At 44.5% G+C, this 17,732-nt stretch overlaps 1 protein-coding gene across 2 annotated transcripts in view; it reads left to right on the plus strand.

Moving 5' to 3' along the window:
- The window catches only part of Cdh3 (cadherin 3), a 49,085-nt gene extending 32,228 nt beyond the window's left edge, over positions 1–16,857 (plus strand). For both annotated transcript variants that reach the window (XM_046434767.2, XM_046434766.2), the window contains 10 exons: positions 268–443; positions 1,144–1,272; positions 2,386–2,571; positions 4,416–4,657; positions 5,122–5,267; positions 6,035–6,259; positions 12,187–12,393; positions 13,438–13,568; positions 13,954–14,100; positions 15,924–16,857. In XM_046434767.2, coding sequence (XP_046290723.1) covers positions 268–443; positions 1,144–1,272; positions 2,386–2,571; positions 4,416–4,657; positions 5,122–5,267; positions 6,035–6,259; positions 12,187–12,393; positions 13,438–13,568; positions 13,954–14,100; positions 15,924–16,133 — 1,799 coding nt within the window. In that variant the 3' untranslated portion in view covers positions 16,134–16,857. The remainder of the gene's footprint in view (positions 1–267; positions 444–1,143; positions 1,273–2,385; positions 2,572–4,415; positions 4,658–5,121; positions 5,268–6,034; positions 6,260–12,186; positions 12,394–13,437; positions 13,569–13,953; positions 14,101–15,923) is intronic.
- Positions 16,858–17,732: the final 875 nt, after the last annotated feature.

The following is a 17,732-nucleotide window of genomic DNA, read 5'->3' on the forward strand; positions in this document are numbered from 1 at the left end:
AAGGTGCCCAAAGGTTGGAAAATAGCCTTTGTTCCTTTAAAAAAAAAAAAAAAAAAAAACTACCTGTGCCCAGCCTAAAATGAGGATGACAATTCTAAAAAAGAAGGAAAGAGTTGAAAATGGGTTCCAGACAAACAGACTCTGTCACTAAGTAGATACGACCAAGTTGAAACATGGAGGATACTCTCAGAGTTCCAAAAGTGGGCAAGGCTGGAATTGGACCTGGGAGGAAAAGGTACTCACTCATTCGTCCTTTCTCCTCTCCAGGTACTTCAGTGATGCAGGTAACAGCCACAGATGAGGATGATGCCATCAACACCTACAACGGGGTGGTTGCCTACTCCATCCATAGCCAGGAACCAAAGGACCCACACGACCTCATGTTCACTGTCCACCGAAGCACAGGCACCATCAGTGTCATTTCCAGTGGCCTGGACCGTGAGGTGAACAGCCCTGAGGGAAAGTGCTGCCAACCTAGGCTTGCCCAGACTGGGGCCTGACTCTCAGAGCATAAACTCCTGTCACTGTCCCTGTCCCTGTCCCTGAGGTCAAGGCAGAACAATGGGGACGCAAATCAGCTGGGCTGTCAGCTACTGTGTTCACACACGGATGTCCCACAGCTCCCTTGGGTGGGTGGCCTGCTGCCAAACAATCTCATTGAATCTCTTCTGAGGATGAGGAGGCAGCTGTAAAATGAAGACTTTTGATATTTTCTGGAGGTTTTCTCATTTCCTCTTAGAATGGTTCGCTTAGTGTGCACATTGCATAGATTTGTCCCTTGTGCACCACAAAGTAGAATTAGCTCCATGGATATTGGAGTTGCCTTCTGTTTCCTAATTAATATCTTTGCCCAAATCCCTGCTTAATACTCCCACAGTGGAGCAGCTAAGGGTTGGGGCCAGTGCCCAGACTTTCTCAGGATAGACCCAGGAGAACTGCTGGCACCTGAGACTCCTCCCCAGCACTCCCCTCTGCTTCTATTCTTTCTGGTGAGGTGAGAGTAGGACAAGGGGCCAAGAATATCACGAGAGGAACACTTCTCTATCTCTATACTCCCTCAAGGCTTTGGTTCTTAGAGCCCAGGTGAGGGACTCCTGAGACTGGACTCACGGTGGGCTTCCCCTCTCCTTTCTTTATCCCCAGAAAGTCCCTGAATACACACTGACCATCCAGGCTACAGACATGGATGGAGATGGCTCCACCACCACAGCAGTGGCAATAGTGGAAATCCTTGATGCCAATGACAATGCTCCTGTGTTCAACCCCCAGAAGGTAACACCCATTCTTCTTTCTTCCCTCATCAGTAACGAAGGGCTTAAGTTTAATCCTCTCATGAAATTTTGAATCCTGCCTATGTTGCTTCGAGTCCTAGCCTTACCATTTACTGGCTGTGTGACCTTAGGCAAACTACTAACCCTCTGTGCCCTCATTTCTTAATCTGTGAAATGGAGATAATGATCATACCTGCTGCATTGTTCTGAGTTTTAAATGAAATAATCTATGTACCATTTTGAACACAATCCTGGCAAAATAAGTGCTGCATATGAAAATCTTTGTTAATATGAAAACTTACTATCCTTTGAATCCTCATCTCTCCACATTCCCCCAGTGAATACTTGTACACCTCCAATGACAGAGGCCTCAATGCCACTCAGGGTGACATGTCCCACCCCTTCCAATTGTAGATATCTGTGATTGCTAACATTCTTCAGACCTGATTAAAAATTTGTTCTAGGGCTGGGGTTGTGGCTCAGCGGTAGAACACTTGCCTAGCTGGGCGAGGCCCTGGGTTTGATCCTCAGCACCTCATAAAAATAAATAAATAAATAAAAGATAATTTAAAAAATTTTTTTGTTCTGGGAGTGTAGCTCAGTGGTAGAGCACTTGCTTAGTATGCATAAGTTCCTGGGTTTGATGCCAACATCCCATAAAAACTTTTTGGTTCTTAGCAGCTGATTTTCTAGTCTTTACTTCCTGTCCTAGAACCTCCAAAAAACCTCTGTCCATTGCCCCAACACAAATAGACTCCTACCCTTATTTTCACCTTTCTTATAACCTACTGATCTCAGGTTGATGGATGACTATATCCAGCAGGGACTTGGATACCCAGACGAGTGAGATTCTGGAACATCGGGCTCCTGGGAGGAGGGAAAACACCCAATGTTGGTGTGGTCTGTCCCTGCAGCTGTTAAGCTAATGCTTGGGACATTCTGCACCAGTGTGTGCCCTGAAAACCTGCTAAGGGGGTTGGTGGGCCAGGAAAGGGTAAAGGCCATGGGGCTCCCCAGAAGGAAGATGGAGGACACATGGCTGATGAGAGTAGAACAGCCTCTAAGGAAAGTCAGTCTCTCTGCTCTGATTGCTCTGTGCTTCCCACACTGACAGTATGAAGCCCGGGTGCCAGAAAATGCAGTGGGCCATGAGGTGCAGAGGCTGACAGTGACTGATCTGGATGCCCCCAACTCAACAGCGTGGCATGCCATCTACCGCATTGTGGGAGGTGACGATGGGGACCATTTTACCATCACCACCCACCCTGAGAGCAACCAGGGCATCTTGACAACCAGGAAGGTGAGTTTCTTTGAACTTAAACAAAGGACACACCTGGGACAGCCAGGATTCCAGCCTCCAGGACAAGGGAGCCACAGGTGAGTCACTGATTCAATTGAAGCACATCAATGGATTCTTCCCAGAACCCAGTTTCCACAGGCCACCTCCAGAGTCCTCTCTCAGAATCTGTTTTATTAGAATCATGCTAATTTTGCATTTACTCAGCAACACACAACTAGGTATTTAGATGTGAAAAATTTCAAATTATTTAGTAGGCCAGGCTCAGTGGGGCTTGCCTATAATCCAAGTTCTTGGGAGGCTTAAGCAGGAAGATTACAAGTTCAAAGCCAGCCTCAGCAGCTTAGCGAGACCCTGTCTCAAAAAATAAAATGGACTGGAGATGTGGCTCAATGGTTAGGCGCCCCTGGGTTCAATCCCTGGTACCTAATAATAATAATAATAATAGAATAAATAAATAAATTACTTAGTAGGCACATCTTTGCCTCTCAAAACTGTTTTTAAACTTTTGTGCATTTTTGTTTTTATTAGAAAATAGGACATGGTTTGAGTAAAAAAGACTTTGAATAAAATTGAAGGGGCTGGAGTTATGGCTCAAGTGGTAGAGCGCTTGCTTAGCATACGTGAGGCACTGGGTTTGATCCTCAGCACCACATTAAATTAAAAAGTAAACATATTGTGTCCACCAACAACTAAAAAATATATATTAAAAAAATAAAAAACAAAAAAAAAGTTTTTAATTGAAGCTTCAAGAAAATGAGTCTGGCTGGGCACACACCTGTAATCCCAGATACTTGGGAGGCTGAGGCAGGAGAATTACAAGTTTTGAGGCCACCTGGGCAACTTAGTGAAACCCTGTCTCAAAATTTAAAATAAAGGGGACTGGAGATGTAGCCCAGTGATAGAGCATTTGCCTAGCATGCGATAGGCTCCGGGTTTGATCCCCAGCACTTCAAAAAATAAAAATAAAAGACTATCTTAGGTTTAAATGTCCCCTTCTTGTGACAAATACTTTATAATGCCCCTTTTACACTGTGAAATGAAGTTCATTTATAATCTAACTTAGCTAAATTGTACTTTTTAGAAAAGTAGAATGACCAACTAAAATAAAGGAGAAATTTCTAAGAAAAGCTACTGAATATAAAACATTTTTGTGCAACTACACTAGAAAACATAGTGAAATGGTCAATTACTTGCATCTATTTGTAGAATCATCCAAATGTGGTAGATAACTGCGTGTCACTCTGGCAATGCAGAACAAGAGTGGTATTGATATCTTTTCAGAACAGTGAACAAACTCTTGAAAAAGTCCTGACCAAATTAAATTATGAGCTTCTCTCAGTTGCATTCCTAGAGAATTTAATATATATTAAAACCACACCAAAAACTTGGTTTATATGCAAAACATTCTATACTCTAATTATGAACAGGTGTTTTACACCCGCAGATGTAGGAATGTCTTAAGGGATATTGGCAAGTTACATGGGATATGGGATCAGTTCTTTGTGTCTTAACACTGTGGGAGTGGCATCCATGCCCCAGCATATGAGTAACAATGGCACCCCTAGTCAGACTTTCATAAATTTTTAAAACACTCCCTAGAGGGCATCACCACCCCATTGAAAACCAATATTCTAGGCCTTACTAAGCTAGTTGCCTCTGGGGTGATCCAAGAGACTCCACTAGATGTCTACTCAGGAAACACAGGAGGCTTTGGAGACAGAGAGAGATCCATGTGAGGGACTGTTGCTTGTAGGGGGAGGGCTCGATCCCCTCACTATGGGCTCTTTCCTTCTGACACCCACAGGCCTCCTCACGAAATGGTGGTTCACGTTCTTCTCTCCTAGGGCTTGGATTTTGAGGCCCAAAACCAGCATACCCTATATGTAACAGTGACCAATGAGGCTCCCTTTGTGGTGAAACTCCCAACCTCCACAGCCACCATAGTGGTCCATGTGGAGGACGTGAACGAGGCCCCTGAGTTTGTCCCACCCTCCAAAGTCATTGAGGCCCAAGAAGGTATCTCCACTGGGGAGGCTATCGGCATCTACACTGCACAGGACCCTGACAAGGAGGATCAAAAGATCAGGTACTCCTCGTGAACTGGCTCCAGTCAGCCAAATGTACCGGTACAGTAGGGCGGGTTGTTCTATTACCATAAAGATTGTTCAGCTGGGCTGGGCACTTAGTAAGACCCTGTCTCAAACTAAAAAGGGCTAGAGATGTGGCTCGGTGGTTAAGTACCCCTCAGTTAAATCGCTGGAACCAAAAAAAAAAAAAAAAAAAGTTGTACAATATTTTTGAGTATCACTCTGGCACTGGACCTCTCCTTCCTGCTGTGCTGGAGACAAAAGAGTAGAGGTTCAGGGGAAGGTGGGTCCTCTCTCACCCACATATTCCTGCTGGCTCCCTTCCTGCTATTTTAGTCTCCGTTTCAATGAGATTCATTTTCTCTGTGGTCCTGCTTAAGAGCCCAGAGACCATCTGTATTGGGTCTAAAGAGGTTTGAATGATGACACTAGAATTCATGTGACCCTTCTCAATTATTTCCAGCTACCACATCATGAGAGACCCAGCAGGATGGCTAGCAATGGACCCAGACAGTGGACAAATCACTGCTGCAGGCATCTTGGACCGTGAGGATGAGCGGTTTGTGAAGAACAACGTCTATGAAGTCATGGTTTTGGCCACAGACAATGGTGAGAATTTCCTCCCAAGTTTCCCACAGGGGGATACCTTTGGTTCTCAAATCATATAACACAGCCTGTTCCCTCTGCACAGAGGATTGTGGTGGGATCAGTTCCACCAAACCAGTCGGAAGAGTTGAAAGGGTCTTTTGGGAGTGGGGGTGTCTCTTAAAGGACTGTTCCTAGGGAGACTGGCTATGGTTATGATTATGATTTTTCTGATACCCAAGAGTCAGGAAAGATCCTGAAGACCCCATTCAACCTAAGTTTTTGGTTCACTGAACCCTAAATTGACCTTTAGTTTCCCCTTATAGTTGGGTAACAGAGAATACCTGGAAAATACCATGATTGATTAGTGATTTCACACCACAGTCAGTGGGGGAGTATGATATAATTGACATCTCTGCTTAGCACATAGTGAACCAACACCTTCAGGTTCCCTGAAGCTGATCTGCAAATACCAGACTAGCCCTGAGGTGGCCAATAGGTTTCACTCTGTGGCAGATTATAATGACTATTTGGGTGAAGTGGCTGCAGCTAATCTATGATAGATTGATAATGTCTGCATGGACACATGAGAGATGACTTGATTTTCATGTATTTGTCATCACTGGTTTGATCTGTAATGAAGTTAAGGCATGGAGAGACTTTCAGGTTAGAGCTGGGTGTAGAGCTGGAGTCTGAGATGGATTAAGTCAGTTTTAGGGTAGCTTAACATCAGTTCATCCAGCAACCAAGGGCAGATGCTGAAAAGATGTCATATGTATTGTTATAAACAGGAAGCCCTCCCACCACTGGCACAGGAACTCTTCTCCTAACACTTACTGACATCAACGACCATGGCCCAATTCCTGAGCCCCGTCAAATCATCATCTGCAACCAAAGCCCTGTGCCTCAAGTGCTGAACATCACAGACAAGGACCTGTCCCCCCACTCCTCCCCTTTCCAGGCCCAGCTAACACATGACTCGGATATCTACTGGATGGCAGAAGTCAGTGAAAAAGGTAACTTAAGTGGTGGTAGCAGGTGAGGTCTACCCCACACTAACCCGATGCACAAATTCTTATTCCAGCATTTTTGGGGTCACAGATAATGATCTCCACAAGAACATCAGTCAGATGCTATTTATGGGCTAGGGTTGTATCTCAGTGGCAGATCACTTTCTTAGCATGTGCAAGGACATGTATTTGATGTCCAGCACCACACATGCATAAAGCAGCCAGGCATAGTGGCACATGCCTATAATCCCAAACACTCAGGATGCTGAAACAAGAGGGTAGCAAGTTTGAGGCCAGCCTGGACAATTTATCAAAATCTTGCCTTAAAATAAAAATCATTTTAACTGGGCTGGGGATGTATCTCAGTAGTAGAGCACTTACTTGCATGTGATGTGTGAGGCCCCCAGTACCACACCAAAAAAAAAAAAAAAGAAGAAGAAAGAAAGAAAAAATGCATGGTAGCATATGCCTGTAATCTCAGACCTTGGAAGGCTGAGGCAGGAGGATCACACATTCAAGGCCAGCTTTAGCACCTTAGTGCGACCCTAGACAACTTAGCAAGACTCTGTCTCAAAACACTTTTAAAAAGAAGGGCTGCTGGGGCTGGGGATGTGGCTCAAGTGGTAGCGTGCTTGCCTGGCATGCGTGTGGCCTGGGTTCGATCCTCAGCACCACATACAAATAAAGATGTTGTGTCCGCCGAAAAACTAAAAAAATAAATATTAAAAAAAAATTTAAAAAAAAAAAAAAAAAAAAGAAGGGCTGGGGGGCTGGGGATGTGGCTCAAGCGGTAGCGCGCTCTCCTGGCGTGCAGGCCCGGGTTTGATCCTCAGCACCACATACAAACAAAGATGTTGTGTCCGCCGAGAACTAAAAAATAAATATTAAAAAATTCTCTCTCTCTCTCTCTCTCTCTCTCTCTCTCTCTCTCTCTCTCTCTCTCTCTCTCTCTCTCCCCCCCCCCTCTCTCCTTAAAAAAAAAAAAAATATTTAAAAAGAAGGGCTGGGGAAGAAGGCTAGTGTAAGAATTCTATTGGAAGCCTTTGGAATCTCATAGGAACTCTGAAAGATATTTCTAGTCCATCTGGCCTTTCTATGCAAATGGGAAAAACAGGGCCCAGTGAGAGAGGAAGTGACTTGTCCAGTATTACATAGCAAGAGTTAGGGCTCCAAGCCTGTTGTGGTGTCACTCGCCTGTAATCCCAGCAGCTCAGGAGGCTGGGGCAGGAGAATTGCAAGTTTGAGGGCATCCTCGGAAACTTAGCAAACCCCATCTCAAAAAAATAAAAAGAACTGGGGATGTAGCTTAGTGGCAAAATGCCCATGGATCTCCAGTACAGGCTGGGAGTGTAGTTCATTGGCAGAGCACATGCTTAGCATGTGCAAAGCCTTTGGTTGGATCCTCAGTACTGCAAAAAGAAAAAGGATTGCAGCACAGCAATTATAGCTAACACTCTCAACAAGCTTAGTAGGCCAAACATCACCTCACGTGCTCCACCCTGGAGTACTTAATCCCCACATTGATGCTATGAAGAAGGTACTGTTGTCTCTGCCTCACACACATATTTTACAGATGAGGAAATCAAATACAGAGGCTTAAATATCTTGACAGAGGCATTATTATGGCTAGAAAATACTTGCATGGAGGTTTTAGTCCAGGTATCTGACTTATCATTATATTCTGTTGTGTACCATTGATGGGACCCTGGCAATATGCAAAAGCTTTTTCTTTTTTTTTCCTTATTTTATCATTCTACCAATCTCTAGTCAGCATTTTCATCCCCACATATAGATAAGAATGAGGCTTGAGGTTAACTAACATGCCCAAGGGTATAGCATAGGTGATAATTAGGAGTTGAAGCAGGCTTTGACTCCAGAGCCCCTGGCCCTCCTGTTCCCAGCCTACTTCCCTGTCCTGCTTCTCTCTGGGCCACTGTTTTGAAGTTCTTAGCCTTCAGGATTTTTCAGTTGTTGTATGGACCGGAGAGGAGTGAGTCGGACCCTAAGTACCAATAAGGCTATGAGAAAAACTGCCTTACCTTGGCTTAAGGTGCTTCTTAGGGATGGGAATCCCCAGGAGAGAAATGGAGAACCAATACATTCAGTTTCTACCCCAAAGAAACCAAATAACCCCATTTCTGTTACTGCTGCTAAGCCCAGGTCTGCAAGAACTTGGGAGACCTCCTTCAGACACCCACATTATCTCATTTTTTGATTCCTGTGATTTGGACGTATACATCTACCTTTCCTTGGGAGTCCAAATTGGTCTCCTCTGTCACCCTCTTGTGGCCTAGAAACCATTTTTTTTTCTCCCTGAACATACCATGGAAGAGCTTAAACCAGAAATGCCTTAGTTCAATACCTGACCCCTCCATTGACTTTTCACGAGCTTTGTGACTGTGTGCAAATTATAGAACCTGGGCCTCAGGTTCCTTATGTGTGGGATGGGTCAGTATTTCTGTCTACTTCCTTGTTATGAAGTAGTAAATTAAATATGATTAAATAGGTGAATGCATGAAAGTCCATACTTAGTTCAGGTGAGCTGTCATCTTCAAGGCCTGTATTTCCCAGTAACCTTCTCAGATCTGGCTCATGGAAGTGTGAGCATTATGCCCAAAAAACCAATCCTTGAACATAGTACTGATATCTGTTTTTTTGTTTTAATTTACTTTTTCTCTTTGCCCTTGTCCTTGTCATCAGGGGAATTCATCCACACTTTACGTATGTGACTTTGGGCTAGTTACTTGACTCCCTCGGCCTCAATTTCTACTTTTGTAAAATGAAGTAATTGCATTACTTGCCTCTCAAAGTTGTGGTGAGGGTTAAGGTAGGGCCTGGCAGATAGTAAGCATCTATTTAGTCACTGCCACCACTATCATTAACAGCAACTGAGAAATCAGCCCTAGAGCATGGTGCCAATGTTTGGTGACATATCCCATGTTGGCCTCTCCACACAGTAGACCAGATACTCAGTTTGCAGAAGTATCTCTGCCTGCCACTGCTAAATGGGAACAGGGTGAATTCTGCCTCTGGCCTTCTTACTTAGAGTGTACAGATCCTTTTAACTAGAAGTGGCTTGAGGTCAGTGCTGAAATAGCTTGTAAGCCTGAGGGGTGGGTTAGAAACTCAGAGGTTGGTTGTGAGTACCAGTGAGAGATGCCACAATGTTGGGGATAATCCTGCAGGATGAAAAATGTTCCACCCATGCTGTTTGTGCCTCTCTTGAGAAAGGTGGGTCTGAACTGAAGGCCTTTCTTCAAAGAGACCCCTGACCCTGTATTCCTCACTTACAACCTACGCCCCTCCCTACTCTGGGTTTGCCACAGTTTCTCCCGAGTGCTTGAATTGTGGGCCACTGAACTTCGCTTCTGCTCTGTGCTTAGCCTGTTACTTCCCTGGGCCTTTGAAGGCTAGCTAGTTGGTCAAATTACTGCTCACCTGAACTAAGTATGGACTAAGTATGCATTCACCTATTTAATCTTCATGACATATTTCTGGCATCCCTGAACTTGTGTGTAATCACTAATGCTGTGATAACATGGGTTAGCATCCTATCTGATTGGTTTAATATACCACTATGTAACCAAGTCACATGCATTTGGATTTAGTTGTCATCACATGGAAATATAGGTACTTCATATTTAATCATGCTGGGCACAATGGCACCCACCTGAAATCCTAGCTACCCTGTAGTCTGAGGCAGGAGGATCACAAGTTCAAGACCAACCTAGGCCACTTAGTGGGTCCTGAGCAACTTATTAAGACCCTGTCTCAAAAAAGTGCCCCTGGATTTAATCCCTGGTATCCCCCCTGAAAAAAAATTAAATCATGTAGTTGAGGTATAAATTTTTATTATAAAAGCAAAATAATGGCTGGGCACAGTGGTGTACACCTCTGATCCCAGCTACACAGGAAGCTGAGGCAGGAAGAAGCACAAATTCAAGACCAGCCATTAGGCAAATTAGCAAGTCCCTTCGTGTTAGTCAGTTTTTTGTCCCTGTGACCAAAATACATGACAGGAACAACTTAGAGAAGGAAAAGTTTATTTTGGGCTAAGGTTTCAAAGGTTTGTTCCACAGTTGGACCAACTCCATTACTCTGGGTTCGAGGTGAGGCAGAACATCATGGCAGGGGGCAAGGCAGAGGAAAGCTGCTCAGCTCATGGTATTTGGGAAGCAGAGAGGGAGGGCGCATGCAAGAGGGCGCAACCAGATATAATGCCCTGGAGCACACCTCCAGTGACCTACTTCTTCCAGCCACGCCCCACCTCCCTATAGTTACCACCAATATAGTCTACTCGAATTATTAATCCGTCAAATGGACTAATCCACCATTAATCCAGGTTAGAGCTCTCATAATCATTTCATCTCTGAACATTACTACATTGTCTTTCACATGGCTTTTGGGGGACACTAAAGATCCAAACTACAACACCCTATTTCAAAATTTTTTATTTAGCTGGACACAGTGGCACACACCTGTAATCCCAATAGCTCAGAGGCTGAAGCAGGAGGATTACAAGTTCAAAGCCAGCCTCAGCAAAAAAGCAATGTACTAAGGAACTCAGTGAGAACCTGTCTCTAAATAAAAATTCAAAATAGACCCGCAGGCACCTGTGTGAGAATAAACGCCTCCTGCTTTTTGCAAAAAAAAAAAAAAAAAAAAAATTCAAAATAGGTCTGGGATGAGGCTCAGTGGTCAAGGGCCCCTGAGTTCAATCCCTAGTACCAAAAAAAAAAAAGTATTTCTTCTTTGGTACTGGTGATTGAACCCAGGAGCCCTCTACCACTGAGCCACATGCCCCATCCTTTTGATTTTTGATATAGGGCCTCACTAAGTTGCTGAGGCTAGTCTCAAACTTGGAATCCTCCTGCCTTGACCTCATGAGTTGCTGGGATTATAGGCCTGTCTTACCATGTTCAGCTTAAAATATTTTTTAAAAAGGGCTGGGGGATGTGTAGCTCAGTGATAGAGCACTTGCCTAGCATGAGCAAGATACTGAGTTCAGTCTCCAGGGCTCAGTCCCCATTACTAGTAAATAAATAAATAGACAGATAGCTAAATAAATGGCAAAATGATGCAATAATAAGTAAGGGCTGGAAATGTAGTTGAGGGGTAGAGCAATTGCCTGCCATGCACAAGAGCCTGGTTCGATCCCCAACACTACATAACCAATAAAGTTGTGATGCAACCCTAGACTACATAACCAATAAAACAAAGTAATTCCCATAATAAATGATAGTGGACATTGAAATATGAAAACAAGTGGCCAATGTAAACATTAAATGATTTAGGTCTATTTCATGGGAAGAATAATATATTCTTTTGAGGCAAAGAACAGTCTAGGAGCTGATGTGTTGATAAATTATTGGGTCCATATCACATAACTGTTAAGGCTTTCATTTTAAAAATACTGTTATTTCATTCATTTATTTCTGCAGTACTGGGAATTGAACCCAGGGCCTAGCATATGCTGGGCAAGTGCTGTGCCACAGACCTATACCTGCAGTCATTTTTTAAAATTTTATTTTGAGACAAGGTCTTACTAAGTGTCTCAGGCTGGTCTCGAATTTACAATCCTTTGTCAGGATTAAAGGATTGTATGCTACTATGCTTGGCGGTTGTTGATTTTTCTTTAAATGATGAATTAATTTTTATATCCTAATAATTCTGAGACAATGAATTTGCTTTAGCCAGTTGTTGTTGTTGTTATTATTATTATTATTATTATTGGTGCTGGGGATAGAATCCAAGACCTTGCATATACTAAGTGTGAACTCTACTACTAAGCTATAATCCCAGCCATAGATATTAATTTTTCAGGATATTTCTCTTTAGCTCAAACGCAGACATTGTTCTCCAATCTCCATCATAATGTATTCAGTTCCAACACTTATGGCATCTCCAGACTAATAAATGCTATGTCCATTCAGGAGATACAGTGGCCTTGTCCCTAAAGAAGTTTCTGAAGCAAGACACATACGATGTGCACCTTTCTCTCTCTGACCATGGTAACAAGGAGCAGCTAACAGTGATCAGTGCCACTGTGTGCGACTGCCGTGGCCATGTGGACACCTGCCCCATACCCTGGAAGGGCGGTTTCATTCTCCCTGTCTTGGGGGCTGTCCTGGCTCTGCTACGTGAGTACCACACACCTTCTCACTCCAATACTGGAATACTTACGAGACATGATTCTATTTTGAATTGGGACCAAGAAGCTACCAACATGGCCCATCCATTCCTTAGACACTTAATTCCAGGAGTGTTATTCAGTAGACATACTCTGGAGCTTCTGGATTGTACCAGGCATTAGAGATACAAGTGGTTAGCAAATAGATGTGGTCCTGCCATCACATACTCTCAGGCTTGAGCGGTGGTTCCTTAGGCATTAGTAGTACCAGGAATTTGTTAGAAAGGTAGATTTTCAGATCCCACTTCAGAACTCCAGAATATTAGGGATAGGACTCAGTAAACTGCATTTTGACAAACTCTCAGGGAGGCCGGTCATGGTGGCACTCACCTGTGATCCCAGCTACTCCTGAGACTGAGACAGGAGGATTGCAAGTTTGAAGTTAGTCTCAGCAACTTAGGGAGGCCCTGTTTCAAAATAAAAATAGCTGGAACTATAGTTCAGTCACAGAGTACTCTAGGTTTAATCTCCAGCACAGTTAAAAAAAAAAAAAAAACACCAGTATGGGAAGTCTGACAATAAATGATACCGAATTATAGTGGGAAGTGGGAAGGAATGGAGTTGGAGTCGGGCTGCTTCTAGGAGGAAGTGATTATGCCCAAACCTAAAGGTAAAGCCATGTATATGCGTGGAGAGTGGGTCGAGAGGAGACAGCCCAGGAAAGGTTCCAAAGTGGGAAACTGCTGGTATATTTGAGAAACTCAGAAGAGGCCAGTGTGTTGACTTTAGTGTGTGTGTGTGTGTGTGTGTGTGTGTGTGTGTGTGCGGGTGAGTGTGTGGCGGGGGTTGGAGGCATATGCAGGGCCAGTCATGTAAGCTTTGGTAAGTAGTTGGGTTTTTCCTAGGTGCAGGGAGAGCCATTGTAGTGTGTTAAGCTTTGGCTGTTAAGTGGGGGCTCTAAGGTTGGGTGGGGCTCTGAGGGCTTGAAGTCTTGGCTGGCCATGTGGTTGGGATGTGGTTGGGGGTGAATATTCACATTTCCCAATTCTTTCAGTCCTCCTGCTGGTGCTCCTCTTATTGGTGAGAAAGAAGCGGAAGGTCAAAGAGCCCCTTCTGCTCCCAGAAGATGACACCCGTGACAATGTTTTCTATTATGGTGAAGAGGGTGGTGGTGAAGAGGACCAGGTGAGCCACTGAGGCAGGGGTCGTTGGGTCAACTAACTGACCACATTAGCTGCACTGACAAGCCCTGGAAGATCAGTCTTCAACAGGATTGACTATCAGCTTCTCTTCTGAGGGGATATGGTCCCTCACTGGTCTCTGTGGTCCAGCCAATTGACCTCAATCAAAACTGCACTTAATTGGGGAAGATAGGGAGAGTAGGAATGAGGACTTACAGAAATTTCCTATAGAGGAAAGGGAGGCTCTGCAAGGTCCTCTGATGACCTGAGCCCTTGCAGATGACATTATCAGTCTTCTAAGACCTACCTATAAACCCTAGCATTCAAAGGATGAAGTGTAACTGGTGGGGAGAGGTCTCAATCCTGTGTTCTCATTTCTTTTCCTAAAGGATTATGATATCACCCAACTCCACCGGGGTCTAGAGGCCAGGCCTGAGGTAATTCTCCGCAATGATGTTGCACCAACCTTCATCCCTACACCCATGTACCGGCCCCGGCCAGCCAACCCGGATGAAATTGGCAACTTCATCGTTGAGGTAAGAAATGACGGGCCAGCCTAGCACAGCCCTTTAATTAAATCTAGCATCAGCAGCTCAGGAAAACAAGCATGGCTCTGGATTTGTGTTTCTGGGTTTGAATTCTGGCTCCACCACCAACCAGCTGTATGATCTCTGTATGTTTGAGTATCTCTGGGCTTCTGTTTCCTCCTCCATGAAATACAGTTTTGCAGACTACTTAAGAATAGGTTAGAGCCTGGCACAATGGCACACTCCTATAATCCCAGCAGCTCAGGAGGCTGAGGAAGGAGGATCGAAAGTTCAAAGCCAGGTTGGGGATGTGGCTCAAGCGGTAGCGCGCTCGCCTGGCATGCGTGCGGCCCCGGGTTCGATCCTCAGCGCCACATACAAACAAAGATGTTGTGTCCGCTGAAAACTAGAAAATAAATATTAAAAAAAAGTTCTCTCTCTCTGTCTTTCACTCTCTCTTTAAAAAAAAAAAAAAAAGAAAGTTCAAAGCCAGCCTCAGTAACTTAGTGAGACCCTAAGCAACTCAGTGAGACCCTGTCTCTAAATAAAATATAAAAAATTTTTAAAAAGGGGGCTGGAGAAATGACTCGGTGGTTAAGTGCCCCTGGATTCAATTCCTGGTACCAAAAAAATAAAGAAAGAAAGAGTAGATTAGAAATAATTTATTCGTTTATTCCAACATAGTAGTTGTTAGGAGAATATTCTGGAATTAGACTACCTGGGTTTGAATTCTAAAGATTCTAGGTGATTCCAATGTAGAGGAAAATTTAGAATCTCTTTTATGAATTACTTCATGAATTGCTTCAAATGAGGAAGCTCTAGAAACTGTGGCTTCGGCACCTTCCTGCCTTTGGAATCACCTAGGACTTCAGAGGCCATCAGAACTTACCCCAGGGACTGGAATCCATTGATCTGGCTGGGATCTGGGTTTTAATTCTGAAAATAAATCAAAGATGAAGAACCAGTGAACTAGACATATGGGAGGTCTATGATATGAGCCCAGCATAGCGATCAATGAGTGGCTGTCTTTAACAGAAAAAGAGAAAAAAAAAATTAGATGAAATTCACAAGTAATTGGGTGGGGTGTATTCATCTGTGGCAGTGGATAGAATCCTGGGTGGGAGGTCAGGAGGCCTCAGCCCTGACTCAAACCCTCTGCCTCAGTCCTTTCTTCTGCAGAGATGGATAAATAATCCAGTGGTGAGCCTCTATTCTTTAACCTGAGCATGTTTGGAAGAGTGTGGTGCAAAAAACAAGTGTCTCACACAAGGGGAAAAGCTGCTCAGGGTACCTGGTTCCCAGAGGATGCTTTGGAGCTAAATACTTGGAGCTCATCCTTCCAGTTAAATGCAAAAGTTTCCAGAATGACTGCATTTGGGGCATTTTGCAAATGCTGTCTCATTTAAACCCCACATCATTTTACAAATGATAAAATAGTGTCCAACTATGTACTAGGTAAAGCTTTACATGTATTCATTTATTCCTCTAAAACTGTGACATGTTACCATTTTACAGACAGGGAACAGAAGCATACAGCAGTTCAGAGATGCCCAGAGTCCCAAAACCAGTGTGTGGAGACACACAGGCACAGTCTGTTTGCAGGGTCCCTGCCCTTCACCACTGGTGTGTGTTGCCCCGAGCTGCCATGCTGAGTCCCTGTGCTAACTGCTTTCTAGGCTTTGTGTTTCATTTCAACCTTCGAAGCCTTGAGGGAGAGGAGTGCTGGCCAGGCAGCTGAGGAAAGTGGGGCTCTGCAAGGTCCTCTGATGACCTGAGCCCTTGCAGCTGAGCCTCAGGCCCAGCGCTCCTGACTCCTGCTCTCTGTTGCACAGAACCTGAAGGCCGCCAACACAGACCCTGCAGCCCCACCTTATGACTCCCTACTAGTGTTCGACTACGAGGGCAGTGGCTCTGATGCTGCCTCCCTGAGCTCCTTGACCTCCTCGGCCTCTGACCAAGACCAGGATTATGATTATCTGAACGAGTGGGGCAGTCGCTTCAAGAAGCTGGCGGACATGTACGGAGGCGGTGAGGATGACTAGGCTGCTGCGCCAGGAATAAAATGTCAGGCCACAGCAGCCTCTCGAAGGGGTCTCAGTCCCCACTTAAGCCAAGGACTTCGGAGCTTGTCAAGAAGAGGCCTGAGCAACTCGGAAGGAAGAGGATGCAAGTCTGCCATAAGCCCGTCCGTATGGAAGGATGTGACAGTTAGACTTCACCCCTGACCACCTCAGACCACCTCTCAGCCTCATCAGGGTTGCCTCAGGCCAAAATTCCAGATGTTTCTTACCTGCCATAAAGTGCTCAGCCCATATCCTGGGCCTGGACAGTCTCTGATGCTCCATGATGACTTTCCCTCTGGAATGGAACCTTATCTTAGAAAGAGGCCTCTTACGGTATTCCTATTTTTTTGTTTTATTTTTGTGGTGCTTGGAATTGAACCCAAGGCCTTGAGCATGCTAGGCAAGAGCTCTACCGCTGAGCTATCTCCTCAGCCCCCCTGTGTTTTGTTTTTGTTGTGTTTTAATGCTGTTATTTAGAGTCTTCTCAGTGTCCCCTCAGCCCTCCAGAAGCGCAGCCTGCGGGGTTTACTGCCCTCGTGCATTCCTCCGATCCCCAGACCCTGAGGCCTCCTACTTGCATTTTTATACTGTGTGTGTCTAGGTTGTCCTGTATTTTTTTACTTTCCCTATTGTGTGCTGTAGAAGGTGATGACAATCGTATAAATGTACTAGAAGTGTTTTTATTAAAGGAACTTTTCCCAGAGATGCTAGTGGAGTAAAATTTTTTTTTAACTTCTTTATTGACATCTAAGTGCCTCACCACACCATTCTCCCTGCTAAGGTTCATATCAGTGGTTGTTACCATTTTCCGCATTGTGCAAAGGGACTAGGCTTTTCTACCCCCACTGGCTTCCTCCCAGCTTCCCTCTGTGGTAGAGGAAGCTCAGGGTTCGCCTACATACTCAGGTGAGTCCAGCGGCAGGTAGGGGGTTATGGTGGAGGGGTACAGACCTGTCCTCTCCCTGCAAATTCAGAGCTGCTCCTCTGTGGCAAAACCATTCACCTCTTTCCCCTTGGGCTGAGTGCCACCAGAGCCCAGGTGAGGTTGCTTAGCCTCTACCTGCCTCAGATTTTTCATTTATAAAATGGGGAGTTTTATGTGATTCAGTGAATTAATATCTGGTGCATGGATTGTGCTATTTGTTAATTAGAAACCACTGCAACTTAGAACTTTTAGATCCAGATGGCACTTAACTTCCATTGTTTCCTTTAAACATACCCTCATACTCAGCCTCTGAGGAGGTTTCCCTGCTTTAAAGAATGGTCTTTTGGGGGGCTGGGATGGGTCTCATTGGTAAAGTACTCGTCTAGTATGTGTGAGGCACTAGGTTTGATCCTCAGCACCATATAAAAAATAATGAATAAAGATATTTTTTTAAAAAAAAGAATGGCCTCGTTGTTGGGTTTTTATTTTTCTTAAATAATACCTGGTCATCATCAAAAGCAGGCAAAATGGAGGTGGGGGGGCGAGGATAGAGAACCCACCCAGAATATCAGGGAAATTGGAACATTTCCGATAAGACCAGGGCTCAAGTGCAGGAGTAAGGATGAGGAATCAAAGATAGAAGATTCCATTTG

The sequence above is a fragment of the Marmota monax genome, unplaced genomic scaffold (assembly GCF_021218885.2).
Source record: "Marmota monax isolate L192 unplaced genomic scaffold, Marmota_monax_Labrador192_F-V1.1 WCK01_AAM20220418_F8-fsc00024, whole genome shotgun sequence".
NCBI classification, from domain to species: Eukaryota; Metazoa; Chordata; class Mammalia; order Rodentia; family Sciuridae; genus Marmota; species Marmota monax.